The sequence below is a fragment of the Onychomys torridus genome, chromosome 21, assembly GCF_903995425.1.
Source record: "Onychomys torridus chromosome 21, mOncTor1.1, whole genome shotgun sequence".
NCBI classification, from domain to species: Eukaryota; Metazoa; Chordata; class Mammalia; order Rodentia; family Cricetidae; genus Onychomys; species Onychomys torridus.
Genome location: NC_050463.1, coordinates 33,337,268 through 33,352,319, shown reverse-complemented (window position 1 = coordinate 33,352,319; position 15,052 = coordinate 33,337,268). Strand labels below are relative to the sequence as shown.

At 48.5% G+C, this 15,052-nt stretch overlaps 1 protein-coding gene across 1 annotated transcript; it reads left to right on the top strand.

Moving 5' to 3' along the window:
- Window positions 1-7,912: 7,912 nt before the first annotated feature.
- On the top strand, window positions 7,913-14,377 carry Tcf23 (transcription factor 23). Its single transcript, XM_036171029.1, has 3 exons — window positions 7,913-8,793; window positions 10,027-10,269; window positions 13,685-14,377. Exons 1-3 carry the CDS (start codon window positions 8,575-8,577, stop codon window positions 13,877-13,879), a joined length of 657 nt encoding a protein of 218 aa, XP_036026922.1. The 5' UTR covers window positions 7,913-8,574; the 3' UTR covers window positions 13,880-14,377.
- Window positions 14,378-15,052: the final 675 nt, after the last annotated feature.

The following is a 15,052-nucleotide window of genomic DNA, read 5'->3' as shown; positions in this document are numbered from 1 at the left end:
CAGTCATCTCTCCAGCCTAGCTGTTTTCTGAACACTGTATGTGTGTGTTCATGTGTGTATATAGACATGTATGAGTTAATGTACATATGTGTGTATGCATGTGGAAGCTAGAGATTGTTCTCAGGTGTCTGTCTAGTTTCTTTTCCACTCTCGTTTTTGAGACAGGCTCTCTCACTGAGCCTGGGGTTTGTCAGTTAATTTCCTTCATCTAGGCAACCTAGCCAATGAATTCGAATGATCTGCCTGCCTGTCTTTGCCTCTCTGGCCGAGTTCTGGGGATCCAACTCAGGGTCTCATGCTTGCAAAGCAAACACATTATCAATTGAGCTACTTTCCCAGCCAATTTACATAATCTTTTCCTGTGCTTATAGGTGGTTTATATTCAAATCTTTGGCCCATCATTTAATTGGTCTTTGTTATTGAATTTATTTTTATTTTTATGAGCCACCATGTGGTTGCTGGGAATTGAACTCAGGACCTCTGGAAGAATAGCCAGTGCTCTTAACCGCCGAGCCATCTCTCCAGCCCGTCTTTATTTTTAAAGTTTTATGTGTGTGAGTGTTTTGCTTGCATGCCTGGTACCCTCAGAGGCTAGAAGAGGCATTGGAGCCCTTGTGACTGGATGTACAGCTGGTTGTGAGCCTCCATGTGGGTGCTAGGAATTGAACCCGGGTCATCTGGAAGAGCAGCCAGTATTCCTAACTGCTGAGCCATCTCTCTAGCCTTGTGCATGGGCGTTCGCACAACACAGCACACACGTGGAAGTCAAAGGACAAATTGACTCCCTCCTTCCACCATGTAGGTCCTGGGAATCAAACTTGAGGTATCAAGCTTCACAGCGAATGGGTTTACCTGCTGAGCTGTCTCGCTGGCCCCAATATCTATTATTCTCTCTGTCTCTCTCTCTCTGTCTCTCTGTCTCTCTCTCTCTGTCTCTCTCTCTCTCTCTCTCTCTCTCTCTCTCTCTCTCTCTCTCTCTCTCTCTCTCGGTGCCCTGAAGCATCTAGCATCTGCATCCCAAATAATGCACCATAATAAAATGAAGAATGAGGGCTGGAGAGTTGGCTCAGAGGTTAAGAGCACCAACTGCTCTGCCAGAGGTCCTGAGTTCAATTCCCAGCAACCACATGGTGGCTCACAACCATCTGTAATGAGATCTGGCGCCCTCTTCTATGTACATAATAAGTAAATAAATCTTTAAAATGAATGAGTAGGAGGCATGGCTTATGTGAAGCTGGGGAAGGGGAGGCTGGGGAGATGGTAAAATACTTGTTGTACAAGCGTGAAAACCTGACTTGGGATTCCCCAGCACCCACATAAAAGCTGGCATGGAGGCTCACTCACGTCTCTAAGGCCCCAGCACTGGGGAGCAAAGACAAGTGAATCCTGGAGGCTTGCTGGCCAGCCACCCTCGCTGAAATGGTGAACTCCAGGTTTAGTAAGAAACTCAATAAATAGGGTGGACTGCAATAGATGCAAACACCCGACACTGTGTACGCGCACAAGGGTGAATGCATCCTCTCCTCCATGCCTCTACCCCGGACACACACATGCACACGATGGGAGAAGGGCACTTATGAAAGGATGTGTAGTAGAAATGGCAAACTAGTAAACGCTTCAGCCAAAACAGTTTTAGGAAGGAAGGAATATAAAGGTTGAGGCCTCGCCACCAGGGGCCTGGCAAGCACAAAACCCCACAAAATCCCAGACAAACCAGGCAATTTGATTACTCGACTATTTGAGGTTTTTTGGAAAGTGTTCATGTTCTAGGGATATGAGGACCATAATTTGAAGATTGTTTATATTATAATATTTGCTGTCTTTTGATATTTATAATGAGCCCCAATCAAGTCACCAGTGGCCAATAGTGTAATCACTGTGCCTATATGATGATTCTCATTAAAAAAGAAAAAAGATAATCCCAGCACTCAGGAGGCAGAGGCAGGTGGATCTCTGTGAGTTCGAGGCCAGCCTGGTCTACAAATCGAGTTCCAGGAAAGGTACAAAGCTACACAGAGAAACCCTGTCTCGAAAAACCAAAAGAAAAAGAAAAAAAACTAAACAATAGGATTCAATGAACTTCAGGGTTGGCAGTCTCATGGAGATACTAGATGGATAGTGTGCCCAGAGAGGGCAAGGAAGCTTCACATCCCTCACCCTTCACCCTCCACCTTACCTTGCCCTCCACGTCTCTTCCCCTTGGCTATTCCTGGGTTCTATTCTATCCTTTATGACAAAAGAGAAAGTCTAAGAAAGCATGAGTTCTGTGAGCTGCTCTGTTGATTTATTTGACTGACGGGGGAAGCATGGGAACCTCTGATTCACAGCCAGTTATTTAGAAGTATAGGTGGCCCAGGACTCAACATTATAGTCTGACAATCCTTTGGGGTCAGTCCTATGGGAGCCAGTGTGAACATATCCAGGTGCAGGGTGCTAGAATGTCATTGACTTGTTGGATACCCGGTTGGCTTCAGAAACATCAGAAGAAACAGAAATTCTCACCAAGAGAGTGAAGAATGACTAGGGAAACCCCAGTTCACACCGACCCCACAACTCTTATTTTGTGTTAATTACTGTTAGTAAAATATTGTTGAGCATGTCAGAAGGTGGCAGCGCACACCTTTGCTCCCAGCCCTGGGGAGGCAACAGCAGGCAGATCTCTGCGAGTTCATGGCCAGTCTGATTTACAAAGTGAATTCCAGGACGGCCAGGGAGGTTACACAGAGAAACCCTGTCTGTCTCAGAAAAAAAAAAAAAAAAAAAAATTAATTAGAAAAAAATGTTGAGCAAGTGAAAGGAAGTCCTCTAAGCATTTGGCATCCAGGTTGTAATATGTTGTTTTAGTTTGCTGGCCATTTCCTGTGGTAGATGGTATCTGCCACATACCCTTCCCACCCAAATTCCTCCAACTCCAGGCTTAAGAACATCATGTTCTATTGCTTTTAAACGTTCTACTCTGAAACCTGCAAATAGTTGTCGAGAGGACGGATGAATAAGCTAATTGTCGTTGGCCAAGAGAGTTTGACCCGGCCGCCGCCTTTTCTTTCCTTTTATATCTTGTTTTTATGTGTGTGAGGGGGAGAGTGAGGTGCTCACGTGCTACGGTGTGCGTGTGGTCAAAGGGCAGCTTTTAGGAGCTGGCAATCACTTTCCACCAACCCCCTCACAGAGTCCCTAGTGTTTGTGACTGCGTCCAATCAACTCACTCTTGTAGGGCAGATAAACACCAACTCGGGTTCTTCATCCAACATGCCCAAATCTCCGGAGGTGAAAACTTTCAGCTCCACCTGGGAGGATTGCTCGTTGGCTGAGAATCGACCTAAACCATGATGTGTGAACCCTTACAGACCCAGCCTGGCTGTCCTCCAGTGTCAACTCTCGTAGAGATTCCTTATTCTCTTACCAGTTTCCATCAGAATCCTTTGATGGACTTTTGTGTTCGTTTCTGAGCCAGGAATCACTTGATTCTGAAACTGCTTTGAGAAGACGCATTGAAAAACCAACTCAAGTGTGCGGCTCACTGTAGCAGAGGAAAGAATGGCCTATCTTAGTGTTTTGTGTTGTTTTGTTTTTCTTTTTTCTTTTCTTTTTTTTTTTTTTTTTTTTTTTTTTTTTGAGCTGGGGATCGAACCCAGGGCCTTGCGCTTGCTAGGCAAATGCCCTACCACTGAGCTAAATCCCCAACCCTTGTGTTGTTTTGTTTTTCAAGACAGGGTTTCTCTGTGTAGCCCTTGCTGTCCTGAAACTTACTCGGTAGACCAGGCTGGCCTCGAACTCACAGAGATCTGCCCGCCTCTGCCTCCTGAGTGCTGGACTTAAAGGCATGGGGCATAGTGAAAAGTTGGGGGAGGCACAGAGTACATGTGGGGAATTGGGGAGAGAGAGCACATGAGTGCACACGAGACAGGGTTTTCATGAAAACACTCACGTGGGGCTCTGGAGAGATGGCTCCGTGATTAAGAGGACTTGGTACTTGTCTTAGCCAGGGTCACTATCGCTGTGGAGAAACCATGACCAAAGGCAACTTGGGGAGGCTTTATTTACCTTACATTTCCACACCACTTTCATCATTGAAAGAAATCAGGGCAGGAACCTGGAGGCAGGATGCAGAGGCCATGGAGGAATCCTGATTACTGGCTTGGTTCTCATGACTCACTCAGCCTTCTTTCTTATAGAACCCAGGCCCACCAGCCCAGGGATGATCCCACCCACAGTGGGCTAGACCCTCCTCCATCAGTCACTAATTGAGAAAGTGTCCTACCGGCTTGCCTACAGACAGATCTCATGGAGGCATTTTCTCAACTGAGGTTCCCTCCTCCCAGATGGCTACGGTTTGTGTCAAGTTGACTTCAAACTAGCCAGCACACTGCTCCTGCAGAGGACCTGAGTTCAGTTCCTAGCACCCACATTGGGTAACACCAGTTCTTGACTTCAAACTAGCCAGCACACTGCTCCTGCGGAGGACCTGAGTTCAGTTCCTAGCACCCACATTGGGTAACACCAGTTCCTGGGGACCTTTGCCCTTCACCAGGACCTGCACTTATAGTCCATACTTACATACAGACACATAACTAAAATAAAATAAACCTTCATAAACAAATAAAAACACTCCTGTGGTAATGGCATTGATCCATTTTTTATTTACTTTTTTATTTTCATGAAAGAGTTGCAGTTTATTAGAAGACCTTCTTGGCCTAGGCCTTAAGAATGAAGGTTAAGGGTTGGGATTTAGCTCAGTGGTAGAGCGCTTGCCTAGCAAGCACAAGGCCCTGGGTTCGATCCTCAGCTCAAAAAAAAAAAAAAAAAAAGAATGAAGGTTAAAAGCCGGGCGGTGGCGGCGCACGCCTTTAATCCCAGCACTCACGAGGCAGAGGCAGGCAGATCTCTGTGAGTTCGAGGCCAGCCTGGGCTACAGAGTGAGTTCCAGGAAAGACACAAAGCTACACAGAGAAACCCTGTCTCAAAAAACAAAACAAAAAAAAAACAAAAAAAAAAAAAAGAATGAAGGTTAAGAGAAAGAGACACACTCAGGAGAAAGACGCAGCCAAGAACATGTGTGGACTTCTCAAAGAGAAACCATCTTCAAGCCTTTGGTGTTGGTGGTAGCAGGGTCTCGTGCAGACCAGGCTGATCTTGAACTCCTTAGGTAGCTGTTGATGGCCTTGAACTTTTGATCCTGCAACTGCCACATCCTGACGTCAGAGGTTACGGAAATACACTACAGCTCCCCGTTTCTGAGGTGCTGGAGACCAATCCCAGGGCTTTGTGTGTTTTAGGCAAGCATCCCACCAACTAAGCTATGTCCCCAGCCTTGACCTTCATACGTGTGCAAGGGCAGAACCCCATGACCTAATCACCATGTCCTCCCATGGCTACTACTGTGCTGGAGATTAAGGTTCATAAACTTTGTGGGACAGATTCAACCCTAGTGGTGGCGGCATCTGAACTTTGACATTTCAGGATTAGAAATGTGCATTTGACCATCCCAGCAAAACCACAACCCATCGATGATCAATGGACTGTCGAAGCACAGAGGGCAACATGCCTGGCATCATTTTGTCTTCACACTCTTCAGGAGGCCAGTCCCATGCAGATGGAACAGTGCAACAGCCTCTTATTGTTCAATTTACTCTCATGGGGGCGAGCCATGCAAGGCTGAAGCGCAACCTGGACGAAAACCTTCTGTCACTCACTAGAAGTGACAGCGGAAGCCATAAAGCCCAACGCTCATGAGCTGGACCGGTACCAACCTGAAGTAAGAAGCATGTTTGAGGAGTGGGGGGTCGTGCCTCATGCCATGTTCTTGCCCTTGTGTCCTTTATGTCGCCTACTGGGAGCAACGTGGCAGAATCTGCCCTACTGTGTCCATCTTCTGGAGAGCAGGCCTGAGACAAGTTCTCACTGAGAACGTCCTCCAAGAGCACAGAGAGTGCCAGCTCAGCAGAGAGAACCCAGCCCAGCACCACCTGAGCTGCACCCTCAGAGGATGCACAGCATGCAAAGCCCTTCAAGACCAGCTCTCCAAGAGCCCTGCTGCCTTCTCCGCTGCCTGCAGGAACATTTGTACCAGATGTTGGGATGCTAGAAATGGCCCCTGCACCTGCCGGCATGGGAACCACATCTGTCCATCAGTCTCTCTTATTCACTGTGTCTTTCAAGATGCTGTATTCTCCGCTTTGTCTCTCTGTCCTTCCTTGCTCTTTGTTTCTTCTTCTTCTTCTTCTTCTTCTTCTTCTTCTTCTTCTTCTTCTTCTTCTTCTTCTTCTTCTTCTTCTTCTTCTTCTTCCTCTTCCTCTCCTCCTCCTTCCTCCTCCTCTTCCTCTTCTTCTTTCTTTCTTTCTTTTTTTTTTTGGTGGGGAAGAGACTCCTAGGCTGTCCCTAAACACACTGTATAGCCCAGGCTGGCCTCAAAATTGAGGCAATCTTCTACTTGCTCTTTCTGTCTGTCTGTCTGCCTGCCTTCCTTCCTTCCTTCTTTCCTTTCTTTAAACAGAGCATCACACTCTATAGCCCAGCCTGGCCCCAAACTTGAGGTGATTCTGTCTTAGCCTCTCAAGTGACCCCTCTCTCTCTCTGTCTCTCTGTCTGTCTGCTCTCTCTCTCTCTCTCTCTCTCTCTCTCTCTCTCTCTCTGTGTGTGTGTGTGTGTGTGTGTGTACTATGAAACACACTCAAGGCCTCATGCACTCTAGGCAAACACTGTCACGTCGCACATCTCCTCAGTCTGTGACACTGCTTTTCCCTGGGTAGCTCCTCCGCTGAGGGTGTCTCTGAGTTAGAAGTCTGAGAGGCTGCAGGATCACATGACTGTGATTTTGCACCTCCCAAGGACTGAGCACTGACAGAAGAGGAGCCTTTTGGAGGAATCCAGGCCACCTGACTTTGAGAACATACTTAGGTACAGGGTCTCTTTCCATGCAACTCTAGTATGGCTTTAGTACTTTTTTCTCCCTACACTGTGTCCTTAACGTCAGTGCATCCTACCAGAATTGGCAAAGATGGGGTGAGACCTCTCTCCTTCCCTGATGGGTGAATTCCCACAGAGAGAAAGGATTCCCATGTGCTCAGGGCTGTTGCGGCCTCTCTAAATCTAGTCTCAGCTCTGGCCCTTCTAAAGGATGATGGATGCCTCTGGAAGAAGGCCTTTCTGAGAAAGAGAAGATCGTACTGAAAGCTAAGAACTTTCCCTTCATCCCAGGGACATCTCCAGCCTCACTACTGCCTCGATTTGACATTGTACTGTAATCCCAGCAGCACTTGGGAAGCTGAGGCAGGAGGACTGCTGTGTGTTCAAAGGCCAGCCTGGGCTATGTAACAAGTTTCTGGCCGTCCAAGACTAGACAGCATAACATCATCACAAAGCAAAACAAAATACAGCAGTCAAGTTATGTCATCTCCCCACAGCACAGTTCACCTGAAACAAATTTTCAGAAGGCTTTCTGGACGTTCACTGGCCAGCTGGCCCAGCCTAGTCAACAAGCCCGGGTCCCATCGAGAGACTATCTGAACATGCATGTGGGAAAATGGTGTAATTATATTTTAATGCAACAATTTTACATGCATGTGCACACAGGTACACACACACACCACACACACCACATACACACACCACATATGCACACCACACACACACACATATACACATCACATACACACACCACACACATACCACATACACAAACTACATACATACACTACATACACACACACACCACATACACACAACACACACACACATATGCCACACACATACACACACCACACACACACACACACACACCACATACACAAACCACATACACACACTACATACACACACACCACATACACACAACACACACACATATGCCACACACATACACACACCACACACCACACACACACACACACACACACACACACACACACACACACACCATTTCTTTGCTTTATGGTTGCTCTGGAAAATAAATACGATATCCATACAAAGTGCAGAGGCGCAGGGTTAAAGTGAAGGGCAGAGCCCTAAAGATGGCATCATTCCCCTGGAATCTCGGGGAGAAAGCATCAAGTTGGAATTGGGAAGCATGTCTGAGGAGTAGGGAGTAGCGCCTCGTCACACATCTTTGGTGGGAGGAAGAAAGGCCATTGTGAGATATATATTGTCAGTCTCTGATGAAAGGGCTGGCGATCCAGAGCCCCAAACTATGGACGTGAGCCCCAAACATGAAGCGGCAGGTCCATCCGCGGATTACTCTGTTAGGATCAGTCATGGCAATGGAAGGGCACTCTCTTCTTACCCATCTCCTGGCCTTCTTAGCATGGGCCTTGTCCTAAGGCTTGGCCACGCCCAGCATGCAGCACCCCCACCTCTCAGCTAGGATGGGAGGCAGGCGGAGGCTATTTGCGGGGGCTGTGCCGGGTGGGCAGTTTTCCCAGAGCGAGGAGTAAAGAAGGACTGAGTTGGTGCTGGCTTCTTCAGATACAGACTGCTGGTGGGATGGCCAGCCTGTCCAGGCTAGCTTGAGCCCAAGGGCTCCTTCAGGCTCTGTGTTACCGCTCTTGGGGCTACAGTCCCATACCCCAAGAGAGTGGCATGTCACAGGAGGCCGCAGGGGTACCAGCAATGCCAAGAGCAGGGCTCGGCCAGACTAAGGCCAAAGCACGGATGCTTCTAGGCACTGTCAGGAAGAGGAGCCACCTCAGCAGGACGAGGCAAAACCTATGGGACGACACTAGCTGGAGCAATCAGAGATTGAACAGAGCCGCCTCTGCCCCTCGAAGGACCAGAGCCAAGGGAACAGCTCATGGCAGGGTAAGGACACTCTGGACTAGAGAAGGGAGCTGGGGAAGGAAGGGTTTGGAGGGCAGTGAGATGCCACCTCGGAGGGCAGAGCCTCAATCCATATTTGATGGTTCTGCCCAAGAGCAGAAGGATGGCTCCTTAGACCCATGGTGCCATGCTGGAGTTGATCTAACTAATTTCTACTGAGAAACCAGGCCCAGAGGAGGGATGTGAATTGCCTGATGTCCCTAAGCAGCAGCCAGCAGCAGGGAACCTAGACTGAGCTTTTTGTTATTTATTTATTGATTTTTGTTTTATTTTATTTTTGAATGAGAGTCTCCTGGAGCCTAGGCTGAGCCTCAAACTTCCTCTGCAGCCTAGAACTTGGATTCCTGATCCTTTTGCCTCCACATTCCAAGTGCTAAGAGTATGTGCTAGCATACCCGGTTTATGTCATGGTAGGGATTGAACCCTGGGCCTCATGAGTGCTAGACAAGCATTCCACCAACTGAATTACATCCCCAGCCCGGGACTGTGTCTTTTGACCCTTGGTCATTCCCTCTTTTTTTGTTTTTTTTTGGTTTTTCGAGACAGGGTTTCTCTGTGTAGCTTTGTGCCTTTCCTGGATCTCACTCTGTAGACCAGGTTGGCCTCGAACTCACAGAGATTCACCTGCCTCTGCCTCCTGAGTGAAGGGATTAAAGGCATGGGCCACCACCGCCCGGTGGTCATTCCCTCTTTACCATGGCAACCTCTTCATCTCAGTACCTAGTTGGGTCAAAGGTCAGCTAAGCAAGGGGCAAGGCTCTATGCTTCCTGTGGCCTCCAGGGTACCCTGATGAGCAGGATCCAGACTCGGGAATGGAACAGATATTAATGGAACAGTAGATGGAACATGGGACTCTTGGGTTCTGAGACAGGTGTTACCACCTTCCTGTCACCTGAGCCCAGGCAGGCCTTCCTTCACGTGTATTATGGGGCACAGCTTAACACCAGGGAGGCCCATCAACTCCAGAAGATGACACGGCACTACTGGGCCCTTGGAAGTCAGAGTCAACCAGGCACGGTGGTGTACCCCTATAATTCCAGCACTTGGAAGTAGAAGCAGGAGGATCCCAAACTCAAGGTCATCCTGGGCTACACAGGGAGTTCAGGTCCAGCCTGGGCTACATGAAACTCTCTCCCAACCATACCAGCAATAGCAAGAGGCTGGGGTTGGATGGGAATCTGGATCAGATCCACTCATGGGGGCCCTTTCTGCAGAACGAAGCCAGCCCCGAGAATGCCGCAAGGGAGCGGACCCGTGTGAGGACTCTGCGCCAGGCCTTTTTGGCCCTGCAGGCTGCTTTGCCTGCCGTGCCACCCGACACTAAGCTTTCCAAGTTGGATGTGCTGGTGCTGGCCACGAGCTACATAGCCCACCTCACCCGAACACTCGGCCACGAGTTACCTGGCCCTGCCTGGCCGCCCTTCCTGCGTGGACTCCGGTACTTACACCCCCTCAAGGTAGGTCACTGGCCATGGGAATGGGTGGGGGGTGTCATTCTCTTCCTGTTCTCTCAGGAGGGCTGAGGCTGGCTCTTGGGGTTGGAGTGGTGACTGGGAGTGTCTGCATGGGAGTGTGATTGCTTCAGGAGGAGGGAAACACTCTTGAGAGAGGAGCGGGTGCCTGGTCTAAGGCCCAGAACCCAGGAGAGTCATCCTTCTCCAAGGAGCTTGAGCAGCGCCCTTGATAGCGCCCTGCCTTTCTCTCTCTGACTACTGTTGCTGTGGACATCTGCTCTCTGGGAGAAAAACATCCTAAAACCACAGCGCTTGAGACAGCAACCAGATAGGAAGGCGAGCCGTGTGGGCTGGAGGGCTTCCAGCGTGCACCACGCCAAACCGTTACCCAGTTCTCCTGAGCCTCAGCTTGAGAATGTGCAAGGCCGAAAGAAGCAAGCAAGGAGCCGGCCACCTCTGTTGGAGTACAAGATGAAGGGAAAGTATAATTAACGATCATTGTGAATGAAAAGAATTAGTTAACAATTAACCACACAGCAGTACCAGGTGCTGAAGAGAAGCCGGAGGCCGAGCTGAGCCCTCTAGGGCATTCTTCTCTCCTGACGCTGCCAGAACCAAAGGAAGATTTACAGATGAGGAGACACAGGGCAGGGAGGGCAAGGGTTCGAACTGAACCCGGGTATCTGGCCACAGACCTCTCCCTCTCAGCCACCACCAAAGACCCCAAGGTGCTTTCACAGGGACCTGTGGTAGAGAGTATGCGGTAAGCCAGGTATGGTGGGCCACACTCGTGGTCCCTGCACTCAGGAAACTGAGGCAGGAGGATTGCAAGTTCCAGGTCAGGCTAGCAATGTAGCAAGACTCTGTCTTAAAATAAAATAAATAAATAAATAAATAAATAAATAAATAAATTAATTAATTAATAAAAAGCAATCCAAAAAGAGCTCACAGTATCATACAGGGACATGGGACACTTGTCCAGGCCTGACTGAGTAACAGTAGGCGCCCCAGGGAAGCCTGGCTCCTCCCTTCCCCAGTGCTCCCAAGGAAAGAGGCTCCAGTATCACTTGGGATGTTTGGGGTTGTTTTTGGGCCTTTTGAGCCACCTTGCCACGCCCCCTCCAGTTTTCTTAGTGAATTCCTGCCAGAACTTTGACTGAACTGGTGTTTCCAAAGTTTTATCCGCCACCTCCTCTGTACATTCGTCCAACCTCGTTTATGGACTTTCCCCACTCTTGTTCGGCAGGGTTTTTTTTGTGTGTGTGGTGATATTTTGTAAAATTTGTCTAGTAAAATTTGCCTGAAGATCAGAGGACAGAGCCGGCCACTAGATTAAACATAGAGGTCAGGCAGTGGTGGCTCACACACCTTTAATCCCAGCATTCTGGATCTCTGTGAGTTCAAGGCCACACTGGGCTACATGAGATTGATCCAGTCTAGGGCAGAAACAGAGCCAGGCGGTGCTGGCACACACCTTAACCCCAGTGTTTGGGAAGCACACGCGCCATCAATCCCAGCAGTAGGAAGGTTGAGACAGGAAGTGAAATGGCTGGGCGGAGAAAGGCATATGAGGCCTGAGGAGACAGGAACTAGAGCGCTTTCCAGTGGGGACTCAGAGGCATTCAGTCAGAGGATTCATGGCGTTGTCGAGGTGAGAAGTGGCTGTGGCTTGTTTCAGTATGTAACACCCCCTCCCCCAAAAATAAAAGAGCTCGCAGTATCGTAAAGGAGGAAGGTGACCTTTGCCCTCTAAAGAAATTTTTTTTTTTTTTAAGACAAGATGTCACATATTCCAAACTGGCCTCAAACTCAGTATGTAGCCAGCGATGGCCTTGAACTTCTGTTTCTCCTGCTTCCAACTTCCTGAGTGCTCCGATTACAGGCCTGTGCACGAAGCACACTAGGTTTACACTAGGCTGGGGATTGATCCCAGGACTTTGAGCTTTCTGGTCAAGCACTCTACCAGCTGCTCCACATCTCTAGCTGTCGGCTTTATTTTTTTTATGATGGCTACTTTCTATCGTCTCTTTCCGGTACATACTGTTCTTCTGAAATGTCTGTTTATTTCTTGAGAATACAGCTGAAATGCAAACTTCTGAGATGAAATGGGGTCAGTCTAAAATGCTAAGGTGGCACTGGACACGGAGCCATAGGGTTCTTATCAAGAGCAAGGTTCTTATCTGTAAAATGGCAGTGAATATAAAGCCCTTGTGTGTGTAGTAGATGAACAATAAGTGGAGAGATATTTGCTCCGCCCATGACCTTGGGCTATACGGCCCAAAGAAGGCAGTGCTTCCTGCCATTGTATGTGACCTCTTATAAGGGGTTAGGGAAGGTTCACATGCCCTGCTCCTGCTTGCGAGGTGGGAATGTTTAGTGCAATATGACAATAATCCTAAATATGTATCAATATGCCAAATATCCTAAACAGAGGTAGAACATACATACAGTATGACAAATAAAATTTTACATTTGTATCAACACACAAACATTTCAAATAAGAGTAGAAACATATGTACATTACAACAAATACAGTTCTGTATTTGTATCAATATATAGATTATCTTAAATAAGAATATAAAATAGTTTACATTTATATCAATATACAAGAATCCATAACAGTGCAATCTATCTAAGGCTGTTATTTTACTAGATTAGTTTACTAGTATATATAATAATCTAGCTATAATACATTCTATAATACATTCCCACCTCGCAAGCAGGAGCAGGGAGCAGGGCACGTACAATGGCAGGAAGTACCGCCTCTTTCGGGCCGTATAGCCCAAGGTCATGGGCGGAGCAAATACCACTACAAAGAAGCATGTTGGAGAGCAAACAGAGGAGAGGAGAGGAAAGCCTAGGTCTAGAACTCTGACAGATTTAAGTACAGAGGTACTGAGCCCCCTAGGGGAATGATAAGGAGGACAGACTGAGCAGAGTAATCCTTACATGTTTGTTTATCAAGACAAGGTTTCTCTGTCTCTCCAGGCTGGCCTCGAACTCACAGAGACTCATCTGTGTCTGTCTCCTGAGTGCTGGGATTAAAGGTGTATTCCACCACCGCCCAGCTATCCTTGCATTTTCTAAAACCACCCTTGTTCCTGATGGGAAGACTTTGAAACCCTAGCCGGATGTGAGCTGAACAGCTCCATCCTTACCCTCTCCTACCTCTCATACTGCTCTGCCTGGCGGTGCACCTGCCTACCTCTCCCCCAACCGAGTACTCCTCTTCAGGTCCTCGCTGCTCTCCGTGTGCTCCTCCTGTGCCTCTGCCAGGCAGTAGGGAGACTGTTTAAAGCTGTGATATTCGGGGGACACGTCAAACAGGAGATGCCAGACTGAAGAAGATCTTAGTGGTTCTGGGCGCTTCAGGACCACGGTCGCTGTGTTAATCATTCCCCTTCTTACGTCTTTTCAGAAGTGGCCCATGCGATCTCGTCTTTATGCAGGAGGCTTGGGGTGCTCTGCCCTCGATTCCACCACAGCCATCGCTGCCAGCCAAAGAACCACGGATGAAGAGGTGGGGTCCCAGGTCTCTGTAGCCGAAGATGTTCTCCTCCTCGCCAATCCAGTATCTCCAGCTCCCGGCAACAAATGGCCAGCACTCTCTTAGACTGTGACTCTCACTGAAGGACCTGGATTTTTCTACCACCTCTACCTGTCTTTCCCCCTGACTCTCAGCCTTTGGAATTGACTCAGGCTCAACTCTCAAATTCAGGCTTGGCTTCCGGCAGGCAGAAGAAACAATGGTAACATCGATGGTAGAGAGTTCCAAGGGAACCCAGGATGAAGAGCTTCAGCTTTGACTCTTAGGAAGGGACATTCTTGACAGGAGGTGAAAGAGCAAAGTGTTTGGCGTGGTTCAAAGTCAAGTTAGGGAACCACCCTCCCCTTTCTTCCCTAGGCCTCCTCACACAGCAAGAAGGCAGAAATCACTCTGCTGGCATAGTTGGGGAAGGCTAGGATGGCGGCAGCCCCAGGTGCTCATGGGGATATCCGGGAACACGAAAGGCCTTGGGTAGTGGTAAGTGTGAACACAGCTAGGTCACAGGTCACAAAGCCAGAGAGGAAACTGAAGAATGGAATGTGATTCCCCCCCCCCCCACCCCAAGACAAGGCTTCTCTGTGTAGCTTTGCGCCTTTTCTGGAACTCACTCTGTAGCCCAGGCTGGCCTCAGACTCACAGAGATCTGCCTGCCTCTGCCTCCCGAGTGCTGGGATTAAAGGTATGTGCTACCACCACCCGGCATGGTTTTTTTTTTTTTTTTTTTTTTTTTTTTTTTTTTTTTTTTTTTTTTTTAATGGCCCTACAAGATGTTTATGCAACATCAAAGAGGAAGAGAAAAGTTCAGGGTCCTTGTCCCTGGATGATGGTCTCTCCGGCTGCACTCCCCATCACCACATCCCCCACCAGGGCCCTGCACCCTTTCACATTTTCCTAGCATGAGCTCTGTCTAGAGATAAAGCCACCGCACTTACATGGCTTTCATTCCAGGGGAACTTAGCTAGTCCCAGCTGTCTAGGAAGAGATCATTTTAGCCCAAAGTCACTCCATGAGACAGCCACTCCCAGCCCTGCCTACAAAGGGCATCGATGCACTCAGCAGGGCCTAAAACAAGGCGTTCACTTCTGTTATTTTTGAAATGTCGGCTTTAGTATGTTCTCTATGCCGCCGTCGACTGGGGGGCTTCGTTGGGTTTGGTATAATCCATACAGTTCTAGAAATCAGCCCCCAAGGCCAACTTCTCCCCACAGGCATTGACATCCCAGGCTCGCCCCAAGTCCT

Excerpts from the sequence above, each read along its gene's own strand:
- Tcf23 (XM_036171029.1), top strand. The coding sequence starts at position 8,575 with ATGTCACAGGAGGCCGCAGGGGTACCAGCAATGCCAAGAGCAGGGCTC. Across the intron at positions 8,794-10,026 it reads AGGGAACAGCTCATGGCAGG|AACGAAGCCAGCCCCGAGAA; the intron begins GTAAGGACACTC and ends CCCTTTCTGCAG. Across the intron at positions 10,270-13,684 it reads GGTACTTACACCCCCTCAAG|AAGTGGCCCATGCGATCTCG; the intron begins GTAGGTCACTGG and ends ACGTCTTTTCAG.